Source organism: Cydia fagiglandana, chromosome 17 (assembly GCF_963556715.1).
Source record: "Cydia fagiglandana chromosome 17, ilCydFagi1.1, whole genome shotgun sequence".
NCBI lineage: Eukaryota > Metazoa > Arthropoda > Insecta > Lepidoptera > Tortricidae > Cydia > Cydia fagiglandana.
This window is the reverse complement of record NC_085948.1, coordinates 11,187,322-11,212,637: the sequence shown is the minus strand read 5'-3', so window position 1 is coordinate 11,212,637 and position 25,316 is coordinate 11,187,322. Positions and strand designations below refer to the sequence as shown.

Below are 25,316 nucleotides of genomic sequence, written 5' to 3'. Positions count from 1 at the left end.
TACCTATTAATAACTAGATAGTGCAATAAATTTCAAAAATATCAAATACCGAAATAAAACGCCGATTAATTTTTAGGAAAGTAAAAACTATAACCGATCCCAGAAATCCTCGTCCCGAGGACTTTTCAAAAGGACAAAACCAAATCTAATTTTGAACTATAATGGAATAAAAGGTGCCAAATTCAAAACTGCAAAAATAACTAAACCAATGATTATGGGACTTATGTTAAACCGAGGATATTTATGTTACAAGCTTCGGAAGTAACACCGCGCTAGGCTACTAAGCAGCAGAGGGCCTACCGCCAAACCACGTTCGACGTGTTGCCTCCCTGTCACACTTACGTACAAATTTACAGGTGCAGCAGAGAGGCAACACGTCGAACGTGGTTCGCGGTAAGCCCTCAGTCTTTGTATTATATTGATATCGTTTTTCCGTTTCTGAATGCGGTCGACGGATGGTTTTAATTAGCGAATAATGCTGGCACATTCATTACCGCCCACGCCGCTGGATGTTACGGAACCGATCGCAGTCTACACGGAAATAACGCACGATTTTGGGTATTTACTGCATCTTGGTCTCATTATATCTACCTTTTGGTAAAAATTTCAATAGAATTTATACCTCAGTCGTATTACATTGGCAAAAGCTTGCAATACTAATGGATCCTAGTTATCTGAATAAATAAATTGTATTATATTATTATTAATACGTTAAACAGATACAATTTGTTCAACGGGTTTATGTACATGCATATAAAAAAAAAAAGAATAAAGCGTTTATTCACAAGCTTACTTACGTCTAGATACATTACATTCTTCTGCCAAACCACAGAGCGGTTTGTTGGTTTGTTGGTTGGTTGATTAATGTTAACATTACCAAAATACAAATGCACCTATATCATAATTAATGGTAAATTTCTACTTTAGACTATGTCACTTGTAGGTATCATTTCTACCGTGCATCCATCAAAACCCCGCGAACGTGAGGCAATATACCTAAATGACATCATTTAGATACCATTCTGATGTCAGTATACGTTCGAATTGGCCTGTAAGTATATTTTGATTACGCAGGCCACAGATACCAATCCATTCATTCGAGTGTATACCTACATATGTTCATGCGAGCTAATCAAATCTCCAGATACGATTTATTTTGGTATCTGCTGCGTGTAATCCCTAAACTACAGTAGTCTTCCACTGTCACTGCTAACCGCAACTGATTTACGTGTATCTTACTATTTTTATAAAGCACACAGTCCTAAAAACGCTCGAAAGATTGTCCGAGTAAATTATGGTGATAGTGATAACAGAATTCGAACAAAGATAATACGATGCAGCATAGATAAGGATAGTGTAAAACAAAATGCCTTGGTGATAGGAGGAATGTTAGTCAGTCAGTAAAGAAATACTTTATATCGTGGACAAAAATGTTAGTGTTTATAGTTGTTAGTGTGGTTTTATTGGCACCGTATGGTAAGTTATTAGTGTTATTACCTGTACATTAATTGTAAATGATAGAGAAAATTTCTACTTTTGTATTTTGTTTTTTCATATTTCGTTTGATAAAAGTTATCGGTTTCGTATCGGTACATGAAAAAATACTTTAACATAAAATAAAAAAAACGGTAGGTACCTACATTAACATAAATATTATTTTGAAATATGATATATATGCGAAAACACCAAATCGGGAGTCGTGGAAATGAAGGGGCCTTTGCCCAGCAGTGGGACACTCAGATAGGCTAGGAAAAAAATATATAAATTCAGCGACGGAATATATATAGTCGAAGGTCTTAGTACATTTTTGACTTTAAAAACGGTCCACATGACTGACATGTAGGTGACATGACTGTCAGTTATCCCTTCTCCATAAAAAAAAATCCCGTTATTTAAAAAAGCGTTAATAGGTCAATTTTGAGTTCTACCTAATAGTCAGACTTCTATAACTATTCTAGTTCGTTGTATAATCACTAAAACAACAAATAGTCTTTGCTATCTTTTTGACATGATGTTTTTATAACATTGTTTTATTATATTTACCTCTATAATCGCTTGTAATCTCTACAGCTACCTTGGACAAGCTATAAAATCACAGGAAGGCCATAATATAAAATCACTGTTGAAAAAGCTGATTTCAATAGTCTGACTGAATGCCTAAATGTTTGATTTAGGTATTAAAAATATATACCTATGTTATTTAGGAGTCACACGGCAGGTAATAAAATAATGTACAAGTAGTTACACTGCTAGTAATAAATAATAAATAAATAAATAAATACTAATGTACTTAATGCAAAAGATCTCAACGCTCTTTCCCTCATTACAGAGACGCGAAACAAGTCCTTCCACCCTCACAACATTCTTTCGCATCAATGACCCAACAAAACCCATTGTAAATAAACAAAACACGGTAACATCCGTTGGGTAACATTATGTATATCACGAAACACAATTCCATTTGTCGGCACACTGAAACCATCGCCTACGATCGCGACAATGCATAGTACCGGCTCATCCCGTCCAGCAACTACTGCTAAATAAATATTTATTTATTCAACTGTTGACAAACGTATTTACATTGTCAATGAGCATCCGAGCATGTCGACATGCGCGTGGGCACGGGATTTTATGCTGATCGTCGTTTGTTTATGAATTGGGTCACTGCTGAGTCGGTGACGGCGGTATAAATAGATAGACGCGTTTGGAGCTAATCATATCTAGTTCCAGTTTTACGAAACGTTGTCGTGAACTGTACAGATAATGCATAGCATAATAAACAGCTTGTATACCTCGCAAGTCCTATGATGGTCCCTATGACAGTTAATTTTTATATGGAGCAGCTGTCACCTAAAAACTTTGTAGACACTTTTTGGAAGTATCATTCATTTATTTAGAAATGTTACAATTGAGCAATAAAAATACGGTAAAAAATATTTATTCAATTATTTTAAAAATTCAGCCTAAGTATATGCAAAAGCGACTTGGAGGAAGGTCACTGTCAAAGGGATCATCATTCGACTCGTGAAGAAATTAGCCAAAAGTTATCGTACATACCTGAACAATTAGATTCCCATGTTACGGTTTCTTCACTCTTCTGTAATCGTTTTGCTTTATTCCGCCAGTAGTCCACTGAAAGCAAGCAAGTTATTATAAGGAACAATTTCGATAAACCTAACAGTTAACTGACAATTCAAATATGTACCTACGTCTTGTCCTGGTTGCTGATTCTAGTTAACTTCGGATGCCTCACAGCCCATAAAAAGCTCAATGTCTAAATCCGCAGCCACAAACATAACGCAGCACTAGATGTACGCACTTGCTTGGCCCTTTAAAGCACCGTCCATATTTTTCAGCAAGCATCCATATTTTTGCTTCCTTAAACTTAAAGGAGTAAGTAAGGCATTACTAGTAGTTTAACTACCCTACCTAGATCACGTGGATATTTTAGCTATATAGCAATTACGACGAAATTACCTAACTCATCCTCATTCTAGTAAGCTTCGGGTATCTCTATTATAAGTCTTATTTCTATTTAGCTAGCTCGCCACCTAGCTCGCTACGAGTATCCATAGCCACAGTGGAAGGCGCGTTTACCCCTGACGCCCATTTTAATTCCAACTGCAATTGTCACATTCAGATAGCTCCATCTAGTTGACATTGGGTGTCTCTAGTATAGAAAGCTCGCTATCTAAAGCCGCGGCCACAATGGAAGGTGCACGCACTTATCCGTGCACAATTATGTCAGACGCCTATCATCCACTTTCCCGGGCGACCGGCTGCTCTTCACGCATCGCCGGCTGACCACTAAGTTAAGACCACGGACAGATTGGCTGGTACTAAACATTGAGCAGTGTGAAATGTAACAACTTGTATTTATGTATTTTGAGTGATGCAGCACAACTTGATAAACCCCAAAACCTCTGAAAAAGAAGTTAAAAAATATGACACCTATTCTAAAACCACAAGAGACAAATCACAATAATGATAAAGCTATTATAATGATAAAGTTTGGTAACCAAATTTTCTCACTGACAAAAATCTGCATTCTATCATAAACTATAATAAACCGCAAAATCTTGAGTCGCAAAGAGGATACTTGCGTGATTTTAATACATAGCACTAAGTTAGTAATCTGCTCGCGATAATATATAAATTCATACATTTATGGCAACTTTCTCCAGATCATAGAAAAGCCGCTGGCATTGTGGCTCGTGTACAACTGTCCTTATTGGAACACTTCGCCTCATTATAGGCTAGTTTCGCCGTCAGTGTTCTATGACAAAACAAGATGATACTTTGCGGTCTTTCCGGGAAATCATGCCACAACATAGTATTAAGGGTCGCGTCGCCATTAATTTAATTACGCTATACGTCAAATCCAAAAGGAGAAAAGTGAAAGAAAAGCGAATGATCGAGTTAAATAAGTGGTCGGCTCTGGGCTCGGCATACCGACGCATCGAGAGCGGATTCTCTCGCTTTCAATAATTACGTAGCGTACGCGCCTGTATTGGAACGACGGGCTGATGACCGGTAAAATGGCGCGAAACGCGAGAAAATGACATATGATTGCGGCGGTTAAAACAAACGTAAAATGCGCTCCGGAGCGGTCATTACAAGCGGGCACGCCGATCAGTTACGGACAAGTAAAGGTAGATTGGACATGCAGGGACCGGGCAAATGTCAGCTATCTAATTCGCAAAACCTTTTGTTTTGACTCTGAGCTTGAGCTCATCCGTAGTTCCTAGTAGACTTAAGATCCTTGATTACTATGCGTAAGTGTAGATCACATCAAAACTGGTTCCCTTGAGGCGTTGCGCCAGCGAAGCATTGTCAAGAACAGGCCAGGAGTCAAATGTCGATCGATACCAAGTCGCCATGGCGAGTCGATGATGAGGGAGCAATTCTGGGGCGCAAATTGGTAATCACGATCGCTCGTGCACTACTGTTACAGTATAGAGTAATAGCACTATGGTCTTACCTGGGTGCAGTGGGTTTCTATTCCAATGTCTTCGTGAAAGATATCATTGTGTAGACCTGCAAAAAGGCGGTAGGAAAATAAAGAAGCAATCGCGCGTCTTACATTAATAATTTTAGTAAGTACTTACCTAATGCTGTGAACGGATGCCTGCTTGTACTTAAGAGCGCTTAGTATTATGTCAGATACCTAATCAAGAATCATTTTTAAGTTATTATTTAATGGACGAGTAAATCTACCTTGATCATTGCTGGCAGACTTTTTAAGATAAAAATTTACAAAGCTGACACATGTAATACGCAAGTGGTTCCCTTATACAAAAAGTTCCAGATAAAAATTATCTGATCAAAGTGATCGATGTGCACTTTCCGATTCGACCTAGGCCCTGAACCGAGAAAAAGTTCACCAAAACACCACTTAATAAAACAAAGCTGTCGCTTGTCTGAAAGCGATCGATTCTCTCGACTTAACAACAACCCGTTTAGGACAAGACCACGTTTCATAAACAATATTAAATATTACAATATTATTAAGTATAAACAGACAACAAAACCACGTTTCTTCTGCATTTTGGTTAAGCGCATCAATGTTACTGGTTTACAACTGTATAATTTGAAGTCGTAAATAGTTTTATAAAACGGTATCCTGACACCCTCAGGGCTATCTGGAGTACCTCTTTCTCTCTCTCTCTCCTCTCGAACACTATCACCAACATATCGTACGGTCAGCAATAAATATTCTCACATTACTATTCCTCATCCTCAACAGTGACGACAGAAAGCTGCTTCCAACAACGCTGTCTCGGCTGCCATCCAGACGACGCCGCGTTTCCCGGCTCATCTATACAATGCCACCCCAGCACCTCGGTCACTGCAGAGTGGATACACAATCTAGGGCATCCGCCACCGTCCACAGATTCCAAAGTGCCTATAGAGTACCACTGTCTGAAGATGGTAGCGACTCCAGATGACAAGTCATGTAAGTTGATTGAAGATTTAAGACTGTGATTGAAAACCCGGGGATCGCTGTCACTGACAAAATCCTATTCGTACCCCAACTAGGTAAAAGACAAAATGTATACGCAATCTAGGACATTATTTCCGTCCATGTGAATAGCGATTTGGCATAAAGTTAAGTAGTTTATTCTATTCTCTCATCATCTTCTCCTAAGCCATGAAGTACTCGTATTAAGTGTAAGGACAAATGTAGTCAAATAGGGGTCATGGCGTTAGCTGCAAAAGATAAAGACAGTATAAATCAGGGCAGGGAGGCCTCTGGTATTTTCTCTTTAGTATATGAGTTATGTTATATGACATCTAATATACGTTACAAGTTACAACTGGAATGCGTAAAAGAAGAAACGCCTATGTGAAATAATTGAGCAAATGTACAGAAAAGTTAGTCTTGGTGACGAATTAAGTAATTTTTTGTGAGGTGGAAAGGCTGGGTGTCACTACCCACAGGCAGCTGATTTTGAAAATGGAACCCAGCAACAATTACATTGCATGTGTATTAGGACCCTGACTGAATTTTTAGTCATCTTTTTGCATTATTATTCGCGAACGATATTTTCTGCTCTACACAACACAACCGAGGCTTGAACCCATTTTTGCCCACCACACTTATAAATTTTATACAAATATTATAAAGAAGACCGGTTTTATAAGAGAAGTAATATTGAGCTCCATAGATCCTCTAGCTGCATATTAAAATTAGCTATATTTAATTAGTAATTTTGGCGAAACTTGGCAACTGCCGTTTACCTACTTTACGGGCATTTATTTCAAAAGATTCCCCAAGAAGGATATACCCGTTGATGCGAACTTTCCATTACGCTACGTCTTACGTAGGCGAACAACGCGCGAACGCGGCGCGGCGCCTGACATTCGCGTGCAAATCGCGCCGCACCGCGTTCGCAACGAGATCGCTTACGTAGGACACTTCTATGGGCATCAAAGGATTGATTTCGCCGCGCCGCGCCGCGCCGCGTTCGCGCGTTGTTCGCCTACGTAAGACGTAGCGTTACATTGCGTGAAAACTACGTGAAGTTAAACTAACAATTTCTTTTATTTCTAGTTGGCAACACAGTGGACGTTATACGCGGGTGCATCCCCAGAGTCCAGGTGGACTCAGTCTGTCTCGCTCTAAAGGCTGTGGAGCGAGCGAGAGGCCACAGCGACGCGCGCTGTTTCACATGCAACAGAAATAATTGTAATTCGGCAACTAGCATACAAATTTTTAGCCTTTATATAGTATTTACCATTTATTTAGTTAATTTTTTATTGGGGTAATTTGAATTAGTAGCAAGTAATTTTTAGCAAAATAATTATTGTGACATGTGACTTTTATAAATGGGATTTATAAATAAAAATACGACACTATAAATTATACCTTTTTGTATTTTGAATTGTTAACATATATTTTTTAATTTGTTTTTTAAATATCACTGTTAAAATAAATCACACAACCGTTATTGCTTACCTACTGTTAAATTGACACAGTTTAAAACTTAAATGGAAGATCTATTAATCATACTAATTATAATGTAAGTAGGTCCATCAAATGTAATGTATATATTAGATGTATAAAATAACATTAATTCATATAATTAGTGATATGTTAATAAATTCGAGAGTTATTTGCTGCCATCATATGAGAAATAGACTTAAGACTTCTAATAGGTATTACATATACATTAAGCATACTATATTATTGCAAACTATCTAAAAAGACTAGATACTTAGTTGCAAATTACATAATTAAATTTACTTCTAAAAATTTTGTACATTAACATAATATATAATTATGAGTAATACATACAACTGGCATATGGCATTGAGTATTTCCAAAATAAATGCAAATATTCGTTCATTCATTGTGCACTGCACTGTTAAAATTAAGTTTTTTTTTTATAAAATTAATTAAACATAAATTGGCAGTGGAGTGCAACTATCAATGGAATGTAGACGCTATCAGATACATCAGAGCGGCTAAGGTGCTGACAAATATCTGAACACGCCTCTATTGTCAAGGCGTTAAGTGCGTGTTCAGATATTTTTGAGCACCTCGACTCCTCCGATATATCTGATGGCGATTGGACTATAATATCATATGAAATAAAATAGCACAGTCGAACGATATAAAAAAAGTTCGTGTAATGTGATAGATACATACAACGTGTCCCAAAATTCAACGTTAAACTGGCACCAGAAGATGGACCTGGCCCCTGTTTCACCAACGTGACAGGTGCGACGAATTGTAAAATCACTGTTGCTGTCGTCACAGGCATCCATGGGCTACGGTTACCGCTTACCATCGGGCGGGCCGTGTTCCTGTTTGCCACCATCATTGTATTATTAAAAAAAAATTTATGATATCGGAAAAAAACAGATATTTCTCTTGCTAAGTTTATGACAATTGTCACAAGAAACACTACAATTGTCACGAAATTCCGACATATAACTCATTACCTGTCAAGAATTACCTACAATTCTTCTAAATCTTTGACAATTGTCAAAAACTTGGCAGGAAATAAAGTTTTTTTAAATAATACAATGATGGTGGCAAACAGGAATACGGCCCGCCCGATGGTAAGCGGTAACCGTAGCCCATGGATGCCTGTGACGTCAGCAACCGTGATTTTACAATTCGTCGCACCTGTCACGTTGGTGAAATTGGGGCCTGCTCATAACTACTCGAGGAAAAATAATTAAAAAAAAATTGAAAAATTGTAGACATGGTCGTTAAAAATACCACTAGGGGTGTCGATTTTAATTTTTTTTTGTAATTCCATAATAAATTGAGATATGTTTTTTTCATTTTTTTTCCTTGAGTAGTCATGAGCAGCCGGCCTAGCCAAGGTTACAATCGCTATCGCTTCGACAACGAAAAGCTTTATGTCTCTCTATCACTCTTCCATGTTAGTGCGAGAGTGACAGTTGCGTTTCGATCGCTACGGAGCGTAAGCGATTGGCATCTTGGCTACGCGGCCTGGTCCGCCTTCTGGTGCCAGCTTGTCGTTGAATTTTGGGACACGTGGTATATATAGCCAGCTATCACTTATCAGATACATGAAAGAACTCAAGAACTCTGAAAAGCGGTAGTTAAATTTTATGTGTAGCCAGCTAAAGAGTACGGAATGCATATAGATAGGTACTTATATGCAGACAGTTTCAAATGTATTTTCTGCAGCTGTATTTAACCCTTTGAACGCCACGCCTATCGTGTGCGTCGCGTCATCCTGAACCTTATCAGAATGCACGAAAGTTGATATTGGCCTGAAGCCGCGCGCGTCAGTTAAAGTATTTAGCGGTCAAAGTTAACGAGATAATATAGTCGCACCAAACAAAGTCTGCAGCGGATTTGATAGCCCACGCAGTGTAAGCGTTATATATACGTCATAATTTCATAGAAGTTTGACGTTTAAAATGACACTTGCACTGCGTGGGCTATCAAAATCGCTGCAGACTTTTTACGGTCTGACTATAAAGATAAATGTTATAAAGTTTATAAAGAAAATATTGAAAAGCGTTAAAGTGTAGGTTACACCAATAGTATGAGATGTTGAACAATAACCAATTAATAAATTACACATATAAATACAGGTACTATGTGATAAATCGCTATATGTATTACACAAATCTACTGTACTTATTTTACACATCGGCAAAAGAGTATCTAAATAATAGTATACATTTAATACTAGTTTTTATACAATGGAATGTCAAAAATAGATTACCTAAAAATAATCTAAAACATAAAACTATAGTAATTGTTCAGTTACTAAACTTATAAACATTAAATATAAAAACCATGTATAAAAGTACGAAGAGAGAAAACGAAAAAACAAATAATGAGATTCTTAATTACATTGTACTTATAATTTTATTTAAGTACATACTTTTAATATCACATTTACCGCCAAGGCACTCGGTCAAAATGCCAGATCTGTTGCGTTGTCGCCGCGTCACGCATTTTGTCGCGACACTTCTTCGTTGAGATGATATCACTAAAACCATCTGCTTGTTTATCGATCAACGCTAACGATAAGCACAGACCGTCTTTTGTTTTTAACCTAGGCCCCTTCTGCTCCCAAATCTGCTTCGGCGTTTCTTTACAAGCCTTCCACATGGCGCGACCCTCGGTTCGCTCTAAACACAAATTCTCATCACCCATAATCTTGCCCTCGGGAGTGTAAACGACCATCGTGTCCCAACTTCCATCGTCGATCCCACAGGGCACTCCCTTCGCTGGTACAGCGAGCCCCGTCGTCTGCTCCGGCACCGCTAAACAAGGACCAAGATCGCTCCTAATCTTACCAAACCATCTCTCGTCACTCGGAAAGAAATTCTGAGGCCACACATTATCCAAATACCATTTAAAACTTTTACACTTCAAATTCTTCCGCAACTCTACCCTTGAATACACGGTCTGTTGGTCGCGTATCGCCGCTATGTTAGGATTGAATTTAAAAAAGAAATCTGCCCACTCGTCCATCCACACAGTGGCTGCGCGAGCTAAATTAACATTTAAAACTTTACTAACGCCTCCTGGATATTTATAAGGACTGTGTCGTCTAAAAATGTGGCCTACTCGAGAGCATGGTGTGATTTCTACTCTAGCGCCGCACTGCCACGCTCGCCATGAGAGCTCCAAGTTTTCGGCTCCCCAAATAAGCATACCTTCATCGTATCCTCCTAAGCGCCAGAAGAGGCTTTTCCTGACTGCGAAAAGTCCACCAGCCATCGCCGGTGTGGGGTAAGGTTTGGAAGGGTTTTCTGCCTTCTGAGCCATGACTTCGGCACTGGGGTTGAGCCAGCGGAAGAATAGATTCCAGCTGAAAGCGCCCCAGTGCGCGTCGATGCTCTTGGTGTAAGCTAAGGTGTCTTCGGATAGGAGGTCTATGTGCGGGCATATGAAGACGTCATCGCTTCCCGCCCGATCGAGGAGGGGCTCGAGCCAACCTTGGGTTACCTGAAATCGATTAGATCCTTTCATTGAAATGAACCCCTAAAAAACTGGCCAAGTGCGAGTCGGACTCGCGCAAGAAGGGTTTCGTACAATTTCGCAAAAAACTAAAAAAAAAAAACGTTAGTTATATGGGAGCCCCACTTAAATATTTATTTTATTTTGTTTTTAGTATTTGTCGTTATAGCGGCAACAGAAATACATCATCTGTGAAAATTTCAACTGTCTAGCTATCACGGTTCATGAGTTACCTACAGCCTGGTGACGGACGGACAGACGGACAGCGGAGTAATATTAGGGTCCCGGTTTTACCGTTTGGGTATGGAACCCAAAAAACGGCGTGAACAAAACAATATCCTTAATGCTATCAAGTAAGATTCATGTTGGTTCAATAAAATGTATAACACAAGTTAGGTATAAACCATATTTTAAATGCACATCTTCCCTAATCCCCGTGCCGTGTACAAACTTTTGCTAAGGAAGTTTGAATCTAAGTAAAAGCTATTTTGCCGTGACAGGGATGTGAAGCAACACCAAGCTGTAATAGTGATTACCTCACAATGAGCATCTAAAAACACCAACACGTCTCCTTCTGCCTTCCTGGCTCCCAACAGCCGAGCCCCCACCAACCCTTTGCGTTCTTTCATGCGAATAATCTCCACTTTATCCAAATTGACTATGGCATCGTCCAACTCTTTCCCTAGGTACCTTCTCTCACTGGCGTCGTCTACTAAGATAATCTGAAATTTCACGAAAGTAGGTAGTTGTAAAGCGAACTGTAATATGACAGTTAGAAAATGTAGTGAATTCAGATCAATACCATATAGAACTTTTTATAGTTTTTAGAGCACATTTTTAAAAACGTTTCCGTGTTTCCGCGAACGAAACGCTAATGTCTCTATGTCGCACTTATATGGACGAGTGCTAGAGTGACATCACCGTTTCGTTCGCTACGGCGCAAACGATTTGCATCTTGCTAGGCTAGGCCCTGGTATATCCAACTAGGAAGTCCATATTCAGATAAGTTCGCGACACTGGAGCATTCCAAGTTGTAATACATGAAATAAAATGCATTTGTACGGGATAGCCCGTGGAATGCTCCCACTGTGTGTCAATCTTAACAAATTTAATATATTTTTTTCATAAACGTCACCTGTTTCATCAGCTGCTTAGGTGACCTCATGATAACTGACATAATGGTACGCATCAGAGTGGACCACGCCTCATTGTGGAACACTATGATGACGGTCGCCGTCGGCAGGTTATCTAGGTTGAATTCCACACTCTTACAACTGCAACAAAGTACTTATGTAACAACACAATTACAAGCACTCTAGACAAACGCAACTAAAGTTAATGTGTACGGTATCTTACACTTAAGTACAGTTGAAAAGTGTTCTCTATTTTCTAGACAGCTAGATTGGTTTTGCAATAATGCAAATGAGTGAGTTACGAGATTTCTAAAGTAAGATATTGCGCTCCGTGTGAACCATAAAGATTGTTACTTAATAGGTGTGTGAATGCTAGTGTCACTATATCGTGACAATAGGTATAGTCCCACAGAAAATATAATAGCTATTTGATATAAAATTTCACTTATTACCTAAAAGAGTATGAGTAAGTCAATACCTACTTAGAAATGGAAAAAGTAAGTATCAGTCAGTAAGGTATCATAATTATCATCAAACATAATCAATTAGCTTCAAAAATGTTTAATAAAGTATGGTCACTTTAATTGTTGATCTATCTAAGGTTCAAGCTAATTGGGTTGTGCATACTAACAGTATGAAAATGTCCAATGTAAAGTAAACCCTGAATAGCTAACTAATCAATTAAAGACCATGACTGTACAAAGGGCTGTCTAAGGGTTTGAAACAATTTTAAAAGTAGTTTTAAGTACAATTTAAAAAAACAGCAATTAACAACAAGTGGTTTCTGGGAAGTTATGGGCTGGGAAACACATGTGCATTGGCTGAGGTGATGACAAAAAAAAAGGTTCACACTTTAGCATTAGAGGACATGGCAGTATCATTAAAAAAGTGGTTGAGGCAGCTAGTCTGGGGACAGCTGAGAAAGCTGCATTTAAAACTTGGGCAATATTTAATTTATACCACCTACCAATATGTTTTGCTTAAAATATAAATTTAGTTAAACTAAAAGTTTTATATCTGTGAAGTGAAGGCCAAAAGCCAGAGGTAAGTAAGTATCATTTAAGCTTACATTTATTCACTACAATTTCTTATACATAAATATTCAATTTCTTTTGATCAACATTTGCATTATTTTTACACCCTTTAGTCAATTCAATGGGGCAATTATTTTCTGACCCACACAAGTTTTCAATTAGATAACATTAAATAATGATTAATTACCTACCAAAATATTATTACTTCATTAAAATGGAAATAAAAGGTAATATTAAGTTTTTACCTGTCACTTCTCATGTCTGGCAAACTTCTGTTGATGGATATTTTGTCGCTGACTAGAATATTATAGGAGTGCAGTTGATACAATTCCCTTGCTGTGATAAGCTCCCGCTGAGCCAACTGCACTGGCCTGCCGCCTTCTCCGGCACCTTTGACTGGCGCATAGTTATTACTATTTATTATATCTGAAAAAAGATTCAAGTAATAAGACAGATATATCAAGGAAAAAGGAAATGTAAGAGCTTTAATTCTTAAACTTAGTAGGTATTTTATCAAAGTAGGTAAGTTTACTTTTGATTGTAAGTTAGAATATGCAACATTTCAACCAAAATCAAAAACTATGCAATTAATTAGAATGAGAAAATAATCAAACATGACTCCATTTAAGGGCAGTGCTCTTGGCCATGGAATTAAAATTTAGTCTACCATTTCATTAAAACATCAAATCAATTTCTTCTTTATTAGCTTGTAATTGTAAAATCTCATTGTTGTCTAATTATCATAAATTACCATAAACAAAGAACCATTCATAGATCTAATCAGTCAAGGCTGCAGCAGTCACTGAACAATGTCATAATGAATGACCATCAGATACACATGGAAAATGCCTACAATGTATAATTTAATTTACACAATGTATTTGTACAATGTAAAATATAGCTTCCAAGATTTGAGAGTTGTATAACTTGTATACAATTTCATATTTTAATTTTATTGTGTACAATTTGTTTCTGCCAGCTTTATAAGATTATTGGGTATTAAATATATTTTATATGATACTTAATGATAATATAATAAGTTTGCTGGTGTCACAACATCCAGCCATGTAATCTGTGATGTTATACATACTTACCATCAGATAAGTTGCCTTTACCAAAGCCTCCAATATAGTGCCCAACTATTACTCTCATGCCCCCTTTCTCCGTGTTTGACTGTTCATTTTGCCAACTACAACAAATAATTATAGATAATGTACATGAAACAGCCAAATACCAAGTGAGACATTTTATGTATAAAAAAATTAATTACTTTTTACTCCAATCTTCACGGTTTCTTCTTATGGTATTGTATAATTCCATACTGACATACAACATCGCGTTTATTAAAAATATCAATATTATTATTAAAGTTATAATTTTTTTCTTACGACCTCTGCACAGCAGTGACCAGAATTCCTGGAAATAAACAGATTGATTCATTAGTTAATAATGCAAAAATCTCTTTTTCTATAGAATGAATAGAAGTTCATTTAAACTCACGCCTTGCAGCATCTCTATCGCAAAAATCTCTAAAGTTCAACTTCAAGTATGGGACAAGAATAAAAATACACCAAAAACTGCTCCAACTTGTATCGTCCTATGGGTTTTCAGTAGTCATTACAACGGTCTATTCTTCATTTCTATGGATCCAATAAAACTGTGTCAGGTCACTGGAATAAAATGTCGTTTCACAAATTCACAATCAAACAGCCTATCCATTCAATCATTATATTCCGAATTTCCGAAAGCAGCGAGACGGAAACGAAACTGAAACTTCTAAATGCATCTGTCATTAGTGTCATTTGGACGAGCTTTCAGAAACCTACATGAAATAACCATTGCCACACATAACTTTTAAGCATTTTATACATTGTCAATTTTTTTAGCACTAAGTCTCAACCAATATACTATACACTCCATTTCCAACAAATGCTACATAGATACAATTCAATACACCCAAAATCCACATGAATAATATAATTTATTTCGATATATTGCAGTATTTTTCCCATTCTATGTTTCTTGCGAAATAAGATGGATAAATAATATTGCGCAATGTACTTGATTGTGTCAAGCGCGAGCGGTAGAAGTTGAGTTGAGTTTGACAGTTCAACAATTTTATTTTGTTCTAGAGTGAGAGTTAAGTTTTCGTAAATTTGGATCATATTTGGATTGAATAATCTTTTGTAATAAATTTAATATTACCTTGAGAATAAAATAAAATCTTGAGTATGGGGAAGAAAACCAAGCAAATGAGGATAGAAGCCAAGATCAAGAAAGTCAAGAATAAACTAAAAAAGAAAGTTAAGGGGCAAGGAAGCAGGGGAAGATATTTTAACTTGTTTGATTCAAAAGATGCAGAAGATGACCATGACCCTCAAAAACAAGATTTACCAACCAGTGGAACGAGAAATTCAAATGTACAGAAAACTTTGGTATGTAAAATATTCATATTCTAGTAAATCGCCAGTGCACGGGACGGGGCGGTGCGCGAAACCAACACGTTATTTTTTCCGAGTTTTCCGATTTTTATTTTCCAATCCTCAGTATAATTTGTCAATTGGTATGGCATATTATGATAATTAGATCCATAAGTATATAATTTTATCATTTAGACTTTTAAATTTCTTTTTATTCAGTTTTTATACTCCTTACATTTAATTAAAATGTTGAAAAAAAAAACCCTATGTTGTGTGTGTAAGCGTCCCATCTTATATGACTAGGATACCATTATTCAATGTGTCAAACGAGATAGATATCTATAATAACTGTAGTCTAATAAATTACAAATTTACTTATTCTCTTCTCCTATTGTAGCCACAGGTTGTACTGGATATACCGTTGGTTGTTTTAGCCCAAGTGGTATCAGACATAAAAGAAATTGAAAATCTAGCTGAAAAAGAGACAATACCTTTAAATTCAGCGCAGTCTTTCCAAAAGAAAATCCTAGATAAGCCTGAATCACAAGAGTCTCCACCAAGTGGCTGGATGTTAGGTGGATTAAAGCGCACACCAGTAAAAACTTCTGATTTCATACCGATAGAAACTAAACGTCAAAAAAATTCAAAACAAAAAAAAACAAATTGGCCTGTCAGGTCACAAATACCAGTTGAGACAAAAGTAAAACCTACACCAGTAGAAAGTCTTGACTTCATTTCATTTAAATCTGAAACAAAATGCAAAAGCTACTCTGAATCCCCACTGCCTAAGAAGGCTGATATAAAGCCTCCACCAGCGAAATGTTCTGATTTTATTTCTTTTAAAACTGAAGACACCATTGAGGTTCCAATCATAAAAATTGAGAACAATGGGGAATCTGCCAATGAACCTAGCCCTTCCACGTCAAAATGTACAAGTATTGATATCAGAACAAATTTTATTAAAATAAAATCTGGCGAAACAACAAAAACAATGTCACCCAAATTTGAAAATGAAGATATTAAAACAGATGTCATTTCAGTTGAAACTGAATCAGATGAAGTGAAATGTCTTCCAAAACGACAACTACTCTTAAGAGGCGGTGAACATTACAAATATGGATATAAAGACATTATAACAGGGACATTTGAAGAGAAATTAGATGAAAGCCTTTCTAAAAGTGCATCTATTTCTACAAAAACAAAGGGAAATGATTGCTTGAGTATTGCTTTACATGAAGAATTTCAGGATATGATCACAAGACCACAATTTAAAGAGATGATGGTGTTCCGTGAGCGACTACCCACATTTAAGAGGTCTGCAGAACTTATAAATGTTATCAATAATAACCAGGTGGTTCTGATAAGTGGCGAGACTGGTTGTGGCAAATCAACACAGGTAACATTTTTATTTCACATGTTTTCCCTATTACTTATTTCTTAGCTTCAAGTGAATTAGGATCATAGGCTGTAGGCTCTAAGGTCCTAATTAGATCAATAAAGCGCCTACTGCGAAAAACGAAGAAGAAGAAGAAGTAATTTCGTTGTCTGCCTCTCCATCACTCTTCCTGATTCGTGCGATAGAGAGGAAGATAACGAAATTTCGTTGTTTGCTGCAGGCACTCAATCCACTCTCATCACGGTAGATGGTGCCATGATGCACCTCAGAGAGAGGAGAGAGCCTCCAAGACTCTCAGGCCCGTATATTTTGTAAACACTAACTATCCACCTACCCAGTGAGCTATCAATCACCTATCAGATACACTCAAGCAATAGCAATAGAACCGTGTCATTTTAAATGAAAATACCCTACCATTTTTATATTTAAAAAATATATTTATGTAGTCTGTTATATCTATGCAAATTTTCCTTTACTTAGGTGCCACAGATTATCCTAGACAATGCCCTATGCCAAAACCAAGGTGCTTATTTACACATATTAGTGACACAGCCTAGAAGAATAGCTGCTTCCTCTTTAGCCAGCAGGGTTGCCCAGGAAAGGGCTGAGAAATTGGGCAATTCTGTTGGATATGCCATGCGATTAGAGAAGTAAGAGATTTTATTATAACAATCAGATTTTTAATTGGTAGAAGCAATTTATCACGAACATGACTAAACATGCAAAATGCACTACTACTATTATAACTAACACTCACGTTAACCTATGTGCTGACCATATATTACACCTTAAACATATTGAAATTAGTTAAAAAGCATTTAAATTACATTAATGACTAAGTAAGCAAAACTTAGTCACTCAATGACTAAATTAGTAAACACATATAACATGCTTGTTGTGATTTTAATTGATTGATACCTTGATTTGAGTTGATTGAATTAAATATATATATATATATATATATATATATATGGGTCGATAGGTCCCAAAACTTCATCTTCTTTCTAATCAGCTCATAAAATAGGGATGTTAAAAATATGACATTAAGACATATTGTCAATTTTTGCGTAGGTACTTTACTTTTACTAACTTGATTAATAGTGTTTTGTGTTAAGACCTACAAAACCTTTCCAAAATAAGGTAAAGTCACAATATACTTTGTGTTTAGATCAGATTGCAGACCTCGTGGGAGCATCAAGTACGTGACTACTGGCATACTCCTGGCTGATTTGGAAGTAAATCAGGGTTTAACTAACTTTAGCCATATCATATTGGATGAGGCTCACGAGAGGAGTAGCCATTTGGACTTATCTATGTGCATGTTGAAACAGGTATATTTAGATCTGCTCTCCACTATAATTCGTCATTAATGTCTCAACTGCAAAAAAATAAACTATTCTAACTAGGAACTTCTATGAAGGGATTAATATCACATGATATCAGCCTCATTTAATAACTGTACACAGAGCAGAGAAATGTGGTAGGCAGCTACTTCTTAACTTAAGCGTACGCTGGCTACGCCTTTTTCTTTTCAAGTGATTAGACTTTTGAGTATTTATTACCAAAACTATTTTTCACCAATGTCACATTATTATTTACTTTAACAGGTGCTTGAAAAACGTCCTGACTTAAAACTTATCCTGATGAGCGCAACGATCGACAGTTGCCGCTTACGCACTTACTTTGGCAACTGTCCCGTCATTCACATTGAAGGCCTGGCATACCCAGTGAAAGATTTTTACTTAGAGGATATTTTGACCATGACGGGATACAGACTGCCGCCAGTCAAGCATGTTAGTGACGAAAATGACAAGAATGGGAATCAAAAGAAATCGGGCCTAACTAAGAAGGAAAAAGATATGAATTATAAAGCTGAAATCGGTAAAAATTGCTACTTCATTCGTGCAGTGGTGGATTTGCCCTAAGGCCCAGTAGGCCCGGGCCTAGGTTGTGATATAAAATTCGCTGATGATAACAAGGCTGCTGCAAAAGGGGTGGCTATAGGGCCTGGGGCCTATAGGGCGGCAAAGACTGCAAATCCGCCACTGTTCTTGTGACTAGCCTGCCTTGAAATAAAACGAGGATCACTTAGCATACAAGCACATAGCATACAGTAGACTGAGTAGACTAGAAAATAAATAGTTTTCACACTTTAAGGTGGCAGTAGAAAACTTTCATCTAAGGACAACTAAATACAAATACAGTACTAAATTATTCGTGTTTTTCCTTACTTAATGATTTAATTGTAGATCCCTGGCTGCGAAGCTTCCACGGTAGATTGGATCAAGATGTATATAACACACTCCAAGATCGAAGAATCGAAAAATTAAACTTCGATATAATTATCGACCTTCTAGTCTATATATCTAAGAGACCGCCGGGTGCCGTGCTAGTATTTTTACCCGGAATCAGCGATATATTCAAACTATTGCGAATGATGAACGAAAGTGAGATGTTCCCCCATTCAAGTTATCACATTTACCCATTGCATTCGAAATTGCCTACAATAGATCAGCATAAGATATTCAAGAGGCCACCACGTCACATTAGGAAAATAATAATAGCTACGGATATAGCAGAAACGTCTATTACTATAGACGATATAGTGTATGTTGTAGATTGTGGCAGAGTAAAATTGAAAGGGATGGATGTGGAACACAACATTTCGACACTAAAGACTGAATTTGAATCCAAAGCTAATTTAATGCAAAGGTATCCTTTTGAATACTATACAGTTTTCTATAGCTAAAGAAGTTACTAAATATAGCAAAACACTTTGCATTAAGGTTTACGAATGGCCAGCTAATTATTTCGACGTTAGTATACCTAACAGTTATAACGCATATTTAAACAGTCAAACTAAATTTAATATACATACGAAGAAACAAAATTCGGAATGTGTTTTATTATAATGTTTATTAGCGTGTTTTGTCTTGTCGCATAAAATTGTATCAGCATACAGCACATGCCGAATTTACATATTTAACCTACGTACTTCATCAAATTTTGATGAAGTACCGACTACCGTCCATATCCAATTAAAACTCTTATTTCAGACGTGGCCGCGCAGGTCGTTGTCGACCAGGCATCGCATACCACTTGTTGACGTCATACCGCTCGCAAAACATCCCTGAACGTCTCTTACCAGAACTACAGCGATGCAACTTGCTCGAGCCGGTATTGGTGATCAAGAAACTGCGTCTAGGCAACGCGCTAGATGCGTTAAAATTAGTACCAGATCCGCCTGCGAATATTACCGTGGAAAATGCTGTCAGACACTTGCAAAAGTAAGTTAAATACAAAGTATCGGTCAAATCATTTTATTGACTTAGTCATTAGTCACGGCAATGACTAACTCAGCAAAATAATTTGTTTCGCTAAATGCATGCTTGAAAAACGTTGGTATTAATAAAACTTCATTTGCATTTTTATTTTTAGGTTAGGTGCTCTAGATGATGAAGAGCGACTTACCCCTCTGGGCTGGCACCTCGCTCGGCTGCCGGTGCATCCAGCGGCCGGCAAACTGCTTTTATTCGGCGCACTCTTTGGATGTCTCGACCGCGCCGCCTCCGTCGCCGCCGTCTGGGGCTTCAAAGATCCCTTCAATCTCGTTGTTGGTAAGTTTTGTAATCACAACTAACGACATCTAGCGGAAGTAGTATATTATCGACCGGGAAATTAACACTTTATATTAACAAACTTTGGTCAGTCAGTCAATTTTATAATTTCTAACAGGTGTTAGGATCTGGCGCCCATTCAAATCTAAACTGTGGTTTAAAATGGCTATCTCTTTCGCTCTGAATGCTTTTTTTATTATTATACCCAACTTCCTGGAGATATTGCTGTTTGGAGAATATCTTTTTTGACCCAATACCTATTTTTCCTATTTCCTTTATTTATTTTTCGTCTTAAGTTAGGTTGTTTATAACATGAATATAAAAGTAAAATACAAAAGCACATAAAAAACAATAAAAAATACACATAAACACATTATAAAAAACCTAACCATTTTTCTTATTATTCTTCTCTTTATTCATCATCCTTCTTAGGCTAGGGTTTTTATAATATGAATATAAAATTAAAATATAAAAACTCTTCTTATTATTATTAGAGTTCTAAGCGATCATCGTACTGAAAACTAACCGTATGGACGGAGAGTCCATAATAATTTATTAGAAGCTGTATAGGTATGACCAAGTAAGCAAAAATGACTACGTATTGTAGCGGAATTCAATTAAATGTTTTTATGACATTTATTTATTTTTTCTTCTTAGGCTAGGTCATTTATAACATGAATATAAAAGTAAAATACAAAAACACATAAAAAACAATAACAAATAAGTATGAACACATTATAAAAAGTATGTAATGTTTTTTATTATTATTTTAGGCAAGGAGTACGAAGTAAACCAAGTAAAGCGCAAGTTGGCTCTAGGAGAACCTAGCGACCATGTTGCTATATCAGAAGCTATTATACAATGGGAACAGTTGGAACGTGAAAATCAGAGTCGGTTCGCTCATGAACATTTCCTCTCGGAGAACACACTGAAACTGATATCGCAGATGAAAGGCCAGCTGTGCGGTAATCTGCGTCAAATGGGGTTCTTGGCATCGAAGAATGTTCGCGTATCGTGGGAGAATCGAAATGCAGACAATCTGTACATTTTCAAAGCGATTGTAGCTGCGGCGCTGTATCCTAATATTGCTATTGTTAGGTAAGAGACTTGGTATAGATAATTATACGTCGGAGCTATTCATGCTGCGTGGAATACTTTGCATTTTATCATTATCACAGATGGACAAACCTGCAGAACCCGCGTAAACAAACCAGACTCAACGTATTAACACCCGAAGATGGGACAGTCCAATTGCATCCGAGCAGTATGATGTTGGTTCCACTACGAGGCCCCATGGTACCGCTGTGTAACAAGCCCGGGGCAAATTGGTTGGTGTATTGGATGAAACAGAAATCTTCAGAATTGTTCCTCTTTGAAGTCACATTGGTGTTCACTTTGCCTTTGTTGTTGTTTGGAGAGTTGGCGGTTAGCGAAGGTAAGTGAAAAAGGTGATGCCCACACTGTTAACTAACTGTTCGTAACCCTTATTACATAGGGCATAAGGTCTAAGTTCTAATCTAAAGACCACGTCAGAAACACGAGCGAATTCACCCGTTACTGATGCTGGCAACATAGACCAGCATACATTTATTTGAAAATAAAATACATACCTACTTAACATAAAAATGTTTATATAGTCTTCGATTCAATGTAGGTATGTATATAAACACCAGTACCTATTTTAAGGAAGCATTATATTTACTTTGTAAAGTTTCAATTTACTAATGACTAAGTAGGCAAACTTACTTTATTGTGTATCATGTGTGCCTAAAAAATCCTACAGTTTCAGTAATTATAATTACTAAACCTATGCCTACCACTCACTAAATTACTTTATTCTACGTTACTATACCTGCATATCTGGACTGAAAAACATTACCTTGCTTTTTTCGTCTAGCAATTAAAATAAGCATTCATTTTTCAGTGGAAGATTCTCGTGAAGAATGCTACTTGTCAGCGTCGACGGTGAAAGTCCGCTGTCTGAAGGGAACAGCTGACATCATCTTCCGGCTGAGGACCTTGCTGGACCAGGTCTTGGCCTCCATGGTGAATGAAACCAGCGATAGGTCTACACGTTATAGTGAATTTGATAATTTAGTTTTTAAGTAAGTAAACAAGGTTCCCCTAAAATGCTATTACAAAGACCGCTTATCGTTGGTCAAGCGTCTGTCCCAAGTCCCAAATCTCTTCCGAAAAGTTTATGGTCCTTTCTCTCTTCTATATAAATATAGATCGCAATAAGAGCGAAAAAGCCGTCGACGCGTTGGCAGGTGCCGGCCGATGCGAGCCGAGCCGAACGCCGACTTTTTCGCTCTTATTGCGCAGGCATAAAGCTTTTTCTCATCGGATTTTGCCAATTCCGTGTCGACATATGTGGGGGAACCCTAATACAACGTATCATATTATAATATTTGACGAGTTGACGACCGGTCTGGCCTATAATAGTGGGTAGTGACCCTGCCTATGAAGCCGATGGTCCCGGGTTCGAATCCTGGTAAGGGCATTTATTTGTATGATGATACACAGTGCCGGATTTACCACTAGGCTGAGTAGGCTGAAGCCTAGGGCGGCAGATTTTAGGGGGCGGCAAATTTGGGTCAAAAAATATTTTATGTGCTGTTCACATAGGGTCACCCAGAATTTATTTGTAAAATTTTAATAACAAGCATTATTTGTCGATTTTGCCGCCCTCTGTCATGTCAAGACCCTTTATATTGAGACAAACAGACGGCCGGATGGACAACAAAGTGATCCTATATGGGTTCCGTTTTTTTCCTTTTGAAGTATATACGGAACCCTAAAAACGTACCTACCTACTATTTTCTCTAAAAAATTTCGCGCTCGCTACGCTCGCGTTCTTATTTAAGTACCTACATTTTTTTTGACCCATCTGACCCCCATCTGACTACATTGTGAGTTTGAGCTGGTCGTCGATTCTTGTGTCTTCGTGGTATTGAATATCACTAAATGGTTCCGATCCCATGCCGAAACTCAGGATGGATAGAATGCTCTCGATATCAGATACAAGCTTTTCATGACTTTCCAGCACCACAGAATGAGGGATATAGGCACGGCCTGTGTAATACGTATCCCTACTACTGTCATCTCTGCAATCTGCAAAGCAATGATTATCATTGATATGCAGCAATGATAGCACAGAACCTAGTGGAACGCCAGCGGTAATGTCCACACTATTGGAGCATCTTCCGTCTACTATACGGCTCATATGCGTCTACCGGACAAAAAGCTAGCGATCCATTTGTATGTATAGCTTAGTCCCTCGAGCAGACTCGATGTCAGAACCGACCGAACTCCTCCTCCTCACCTTGATTCTCAATGGCCAAAACCCAGCGGTACCCACCGGTCACCGATCAGATCAGGCAAATATAGCGAGGTCGCATCAGCGTTGAGTGACAAAAACAGCCCATATGAATCTGTATCTAGAATGTGCCTTATATGCATTTTAATATGGCTATGGTGTGTTGTACTATGACTATGACATTAAACGCCTCTGATAGAAAAGTACTTTAAAAAACTTATAAGCGAAGCGGATAGGGGCGGCAAAATCGGCATTAATAGCCTACGGGCGGCAAATGTCTAAATCCGGCACTGATGATACAGATATTTATTCCCGAGTCATGGTTGTTTTCTATGTGTTTAAGTATGTATTCGTTCTTGAGCTTACCGTGGGGCTTAGTCAATTTGTGTAAAAATGTCCTATAATATTAATTTACTTATATTATAGGGCTAATGATTGGCTTAAGACCATAATAAGATCTCTCCATTATCAGACCTTATTTCACTGCGATAAGGTTTACTCTAACAAAACAATTTTTCAGGGCTGTGATAGATCTTATGACATTAGAAGATGAGAGACCAGAGGGCTTGGAGGATGAATTCTCAGATTCCGATAGCTCTGATTGTGAAGTCGTATGCGACATGAAGCCTGAAGATCGTTACCCTATTATTGTTATTGATTAAAAATGTGTTTAAATATTTTATAATGTCTTATTTTTGTTGGCAAGGCAGTTTTGCCACTAAATCTAGAATACAAATCTACTCATCCCTATATATTTCAAGTTTGATGATTTTCCCTACCTATGCCCCACTCAACTCAAGCGACTCTTGCCTAACTATTACGCGTTGAACTTAAAACATCTTAAATGCCTAGGATACACCCTACTTCATAGGTGTACCCAGCATTTTTTAAAGGGTGGGGCAGAAGTAGGGTTACGTGCCTTAATTGTTACTAAAAATTTTTAGCTTCTCGTCAGACCACAGACCAGGGTGGGGCAAGTTGCCCCACCGTGCGTACGCCTATGCCCTACTTAATTGTTTCCTAACTAGAATCTTAAAAACTTTATCTAATTAGAAATTTACAATCAAATTTAAGGCCCTTCCAGAACGGACAATCAAATAGCAAATTATTCATAATTAAATTGACAATTATGTTGCCAATCTTATCTAGCTTAAGCCCCCTCCAGACTATGCGCGTGAATCGCGGGCGAGGCCGCGAGTGTGGAGTCGATTTCGCTGTCTGCGAAAATGGACTCCACACTCGCGTTCGCGGCTTCGCCCGCGATTCACGCGCATAGTCTGGAGGGGGCTTTACAGCTTGGCAAGAAGAGTAGAAATTAAAAAGTGGCAACACTGTAGTGTCGTCCCGTTTTCTTATATGGATTGGTTTGAAAGGGAGGATACTACAGTGTTGCCACTTTTTAATTTCTACTCTTTTTGCCAAGCTGTACATTCC

At 37.6% G+C, this 25,316-nt stretch overlaps 3 protein-coding genes across 3 annotated transcripts; 2 read left to right on the top strand and 1 right to left on the bottom strand.

Moving 5' to 3' along the window:
* The first annotated feature begins 1,195 nt into the window (after nt 1-1,195).
* On the top strand, nt 1,196-7,269 carry LOC134672834 (uncharacterized). Its single transcript, XM_063530789.1, has 3 exons — nt 1,196-1,476; nt 5,747-5,956; nt 7,055-7,269. The coding sequence occupies exons 1-3, from the start codon at nt 1,431-1,433 to the stop codon at nt 7,267-7,269; spliced, it is 471 nt and encodes a 156-aa protein (XP_063386859.1). The 5' UTR covers nt 1,196-1,430.
* Nucleotides 7,270-9,588: 2,319 nt separating this feature from the next.
* LOC134672464 (polypeptide N-acetylgalactosaminyltransferase 3-like) lies at nt 9,589-14,879 on the bottom strand. Its single transcript, XM_063530386.1, has 7 exons — nt 14,631-14,879; nt 14,401-14,546; nt 14,225-14,319; nt 13,376-13,556; nt 12,099-12,237; nt 11,500-11,685; nt 9,589-10,951 (listed from the first exon to the last, which is right to left on the bottom strand). The coding sequence occupies exons 1-7, from the start codon at nt 14,640-14,642 to the stop codon at nt 9,893-9,895; spliced, it is 1,818 nt and encodes a 605-aa protein (XP_063386456.1). The 5' UTR covers nt 14,643-14,879; the 3' UTR covers nt 9,589-9,892.
* Nucleotides 14,880-15,264: 385 nt separating this feature from the next.
* LOC134672462 (ATP-dependent DNA/RNA helicase DHX36-like) lies at nt 15,265-24,558 on the top strand. The gene is made up of 12 exons (XM_063530384.1): nt 15,265-15,565; nt 15,948-16,946; nt 17,427-17,596; nt 18,115-18,277; nt 18,554-18,827; nt 19,196-19,658; nt 20,003-20,233; nt 20,385-20,563; nt 21,337-21,661; nt 21,742-21,998; nt 22,488-22,668; nt 24,403-24,558. Exons 1-12 carry the CDS (start codon nt 15,362-15,364, stop codon nt 24,542-24,544), a joined length of 3,588 nt encoding a protein of 1,195 aa, XP_063386454.1. The 5' UTR covers nt 15,265-15,361; the 3' UTR covers nt 24,545-24,558.
* Nucleotides 24,559-25,316: the final 758 nt, after the last annotated feature.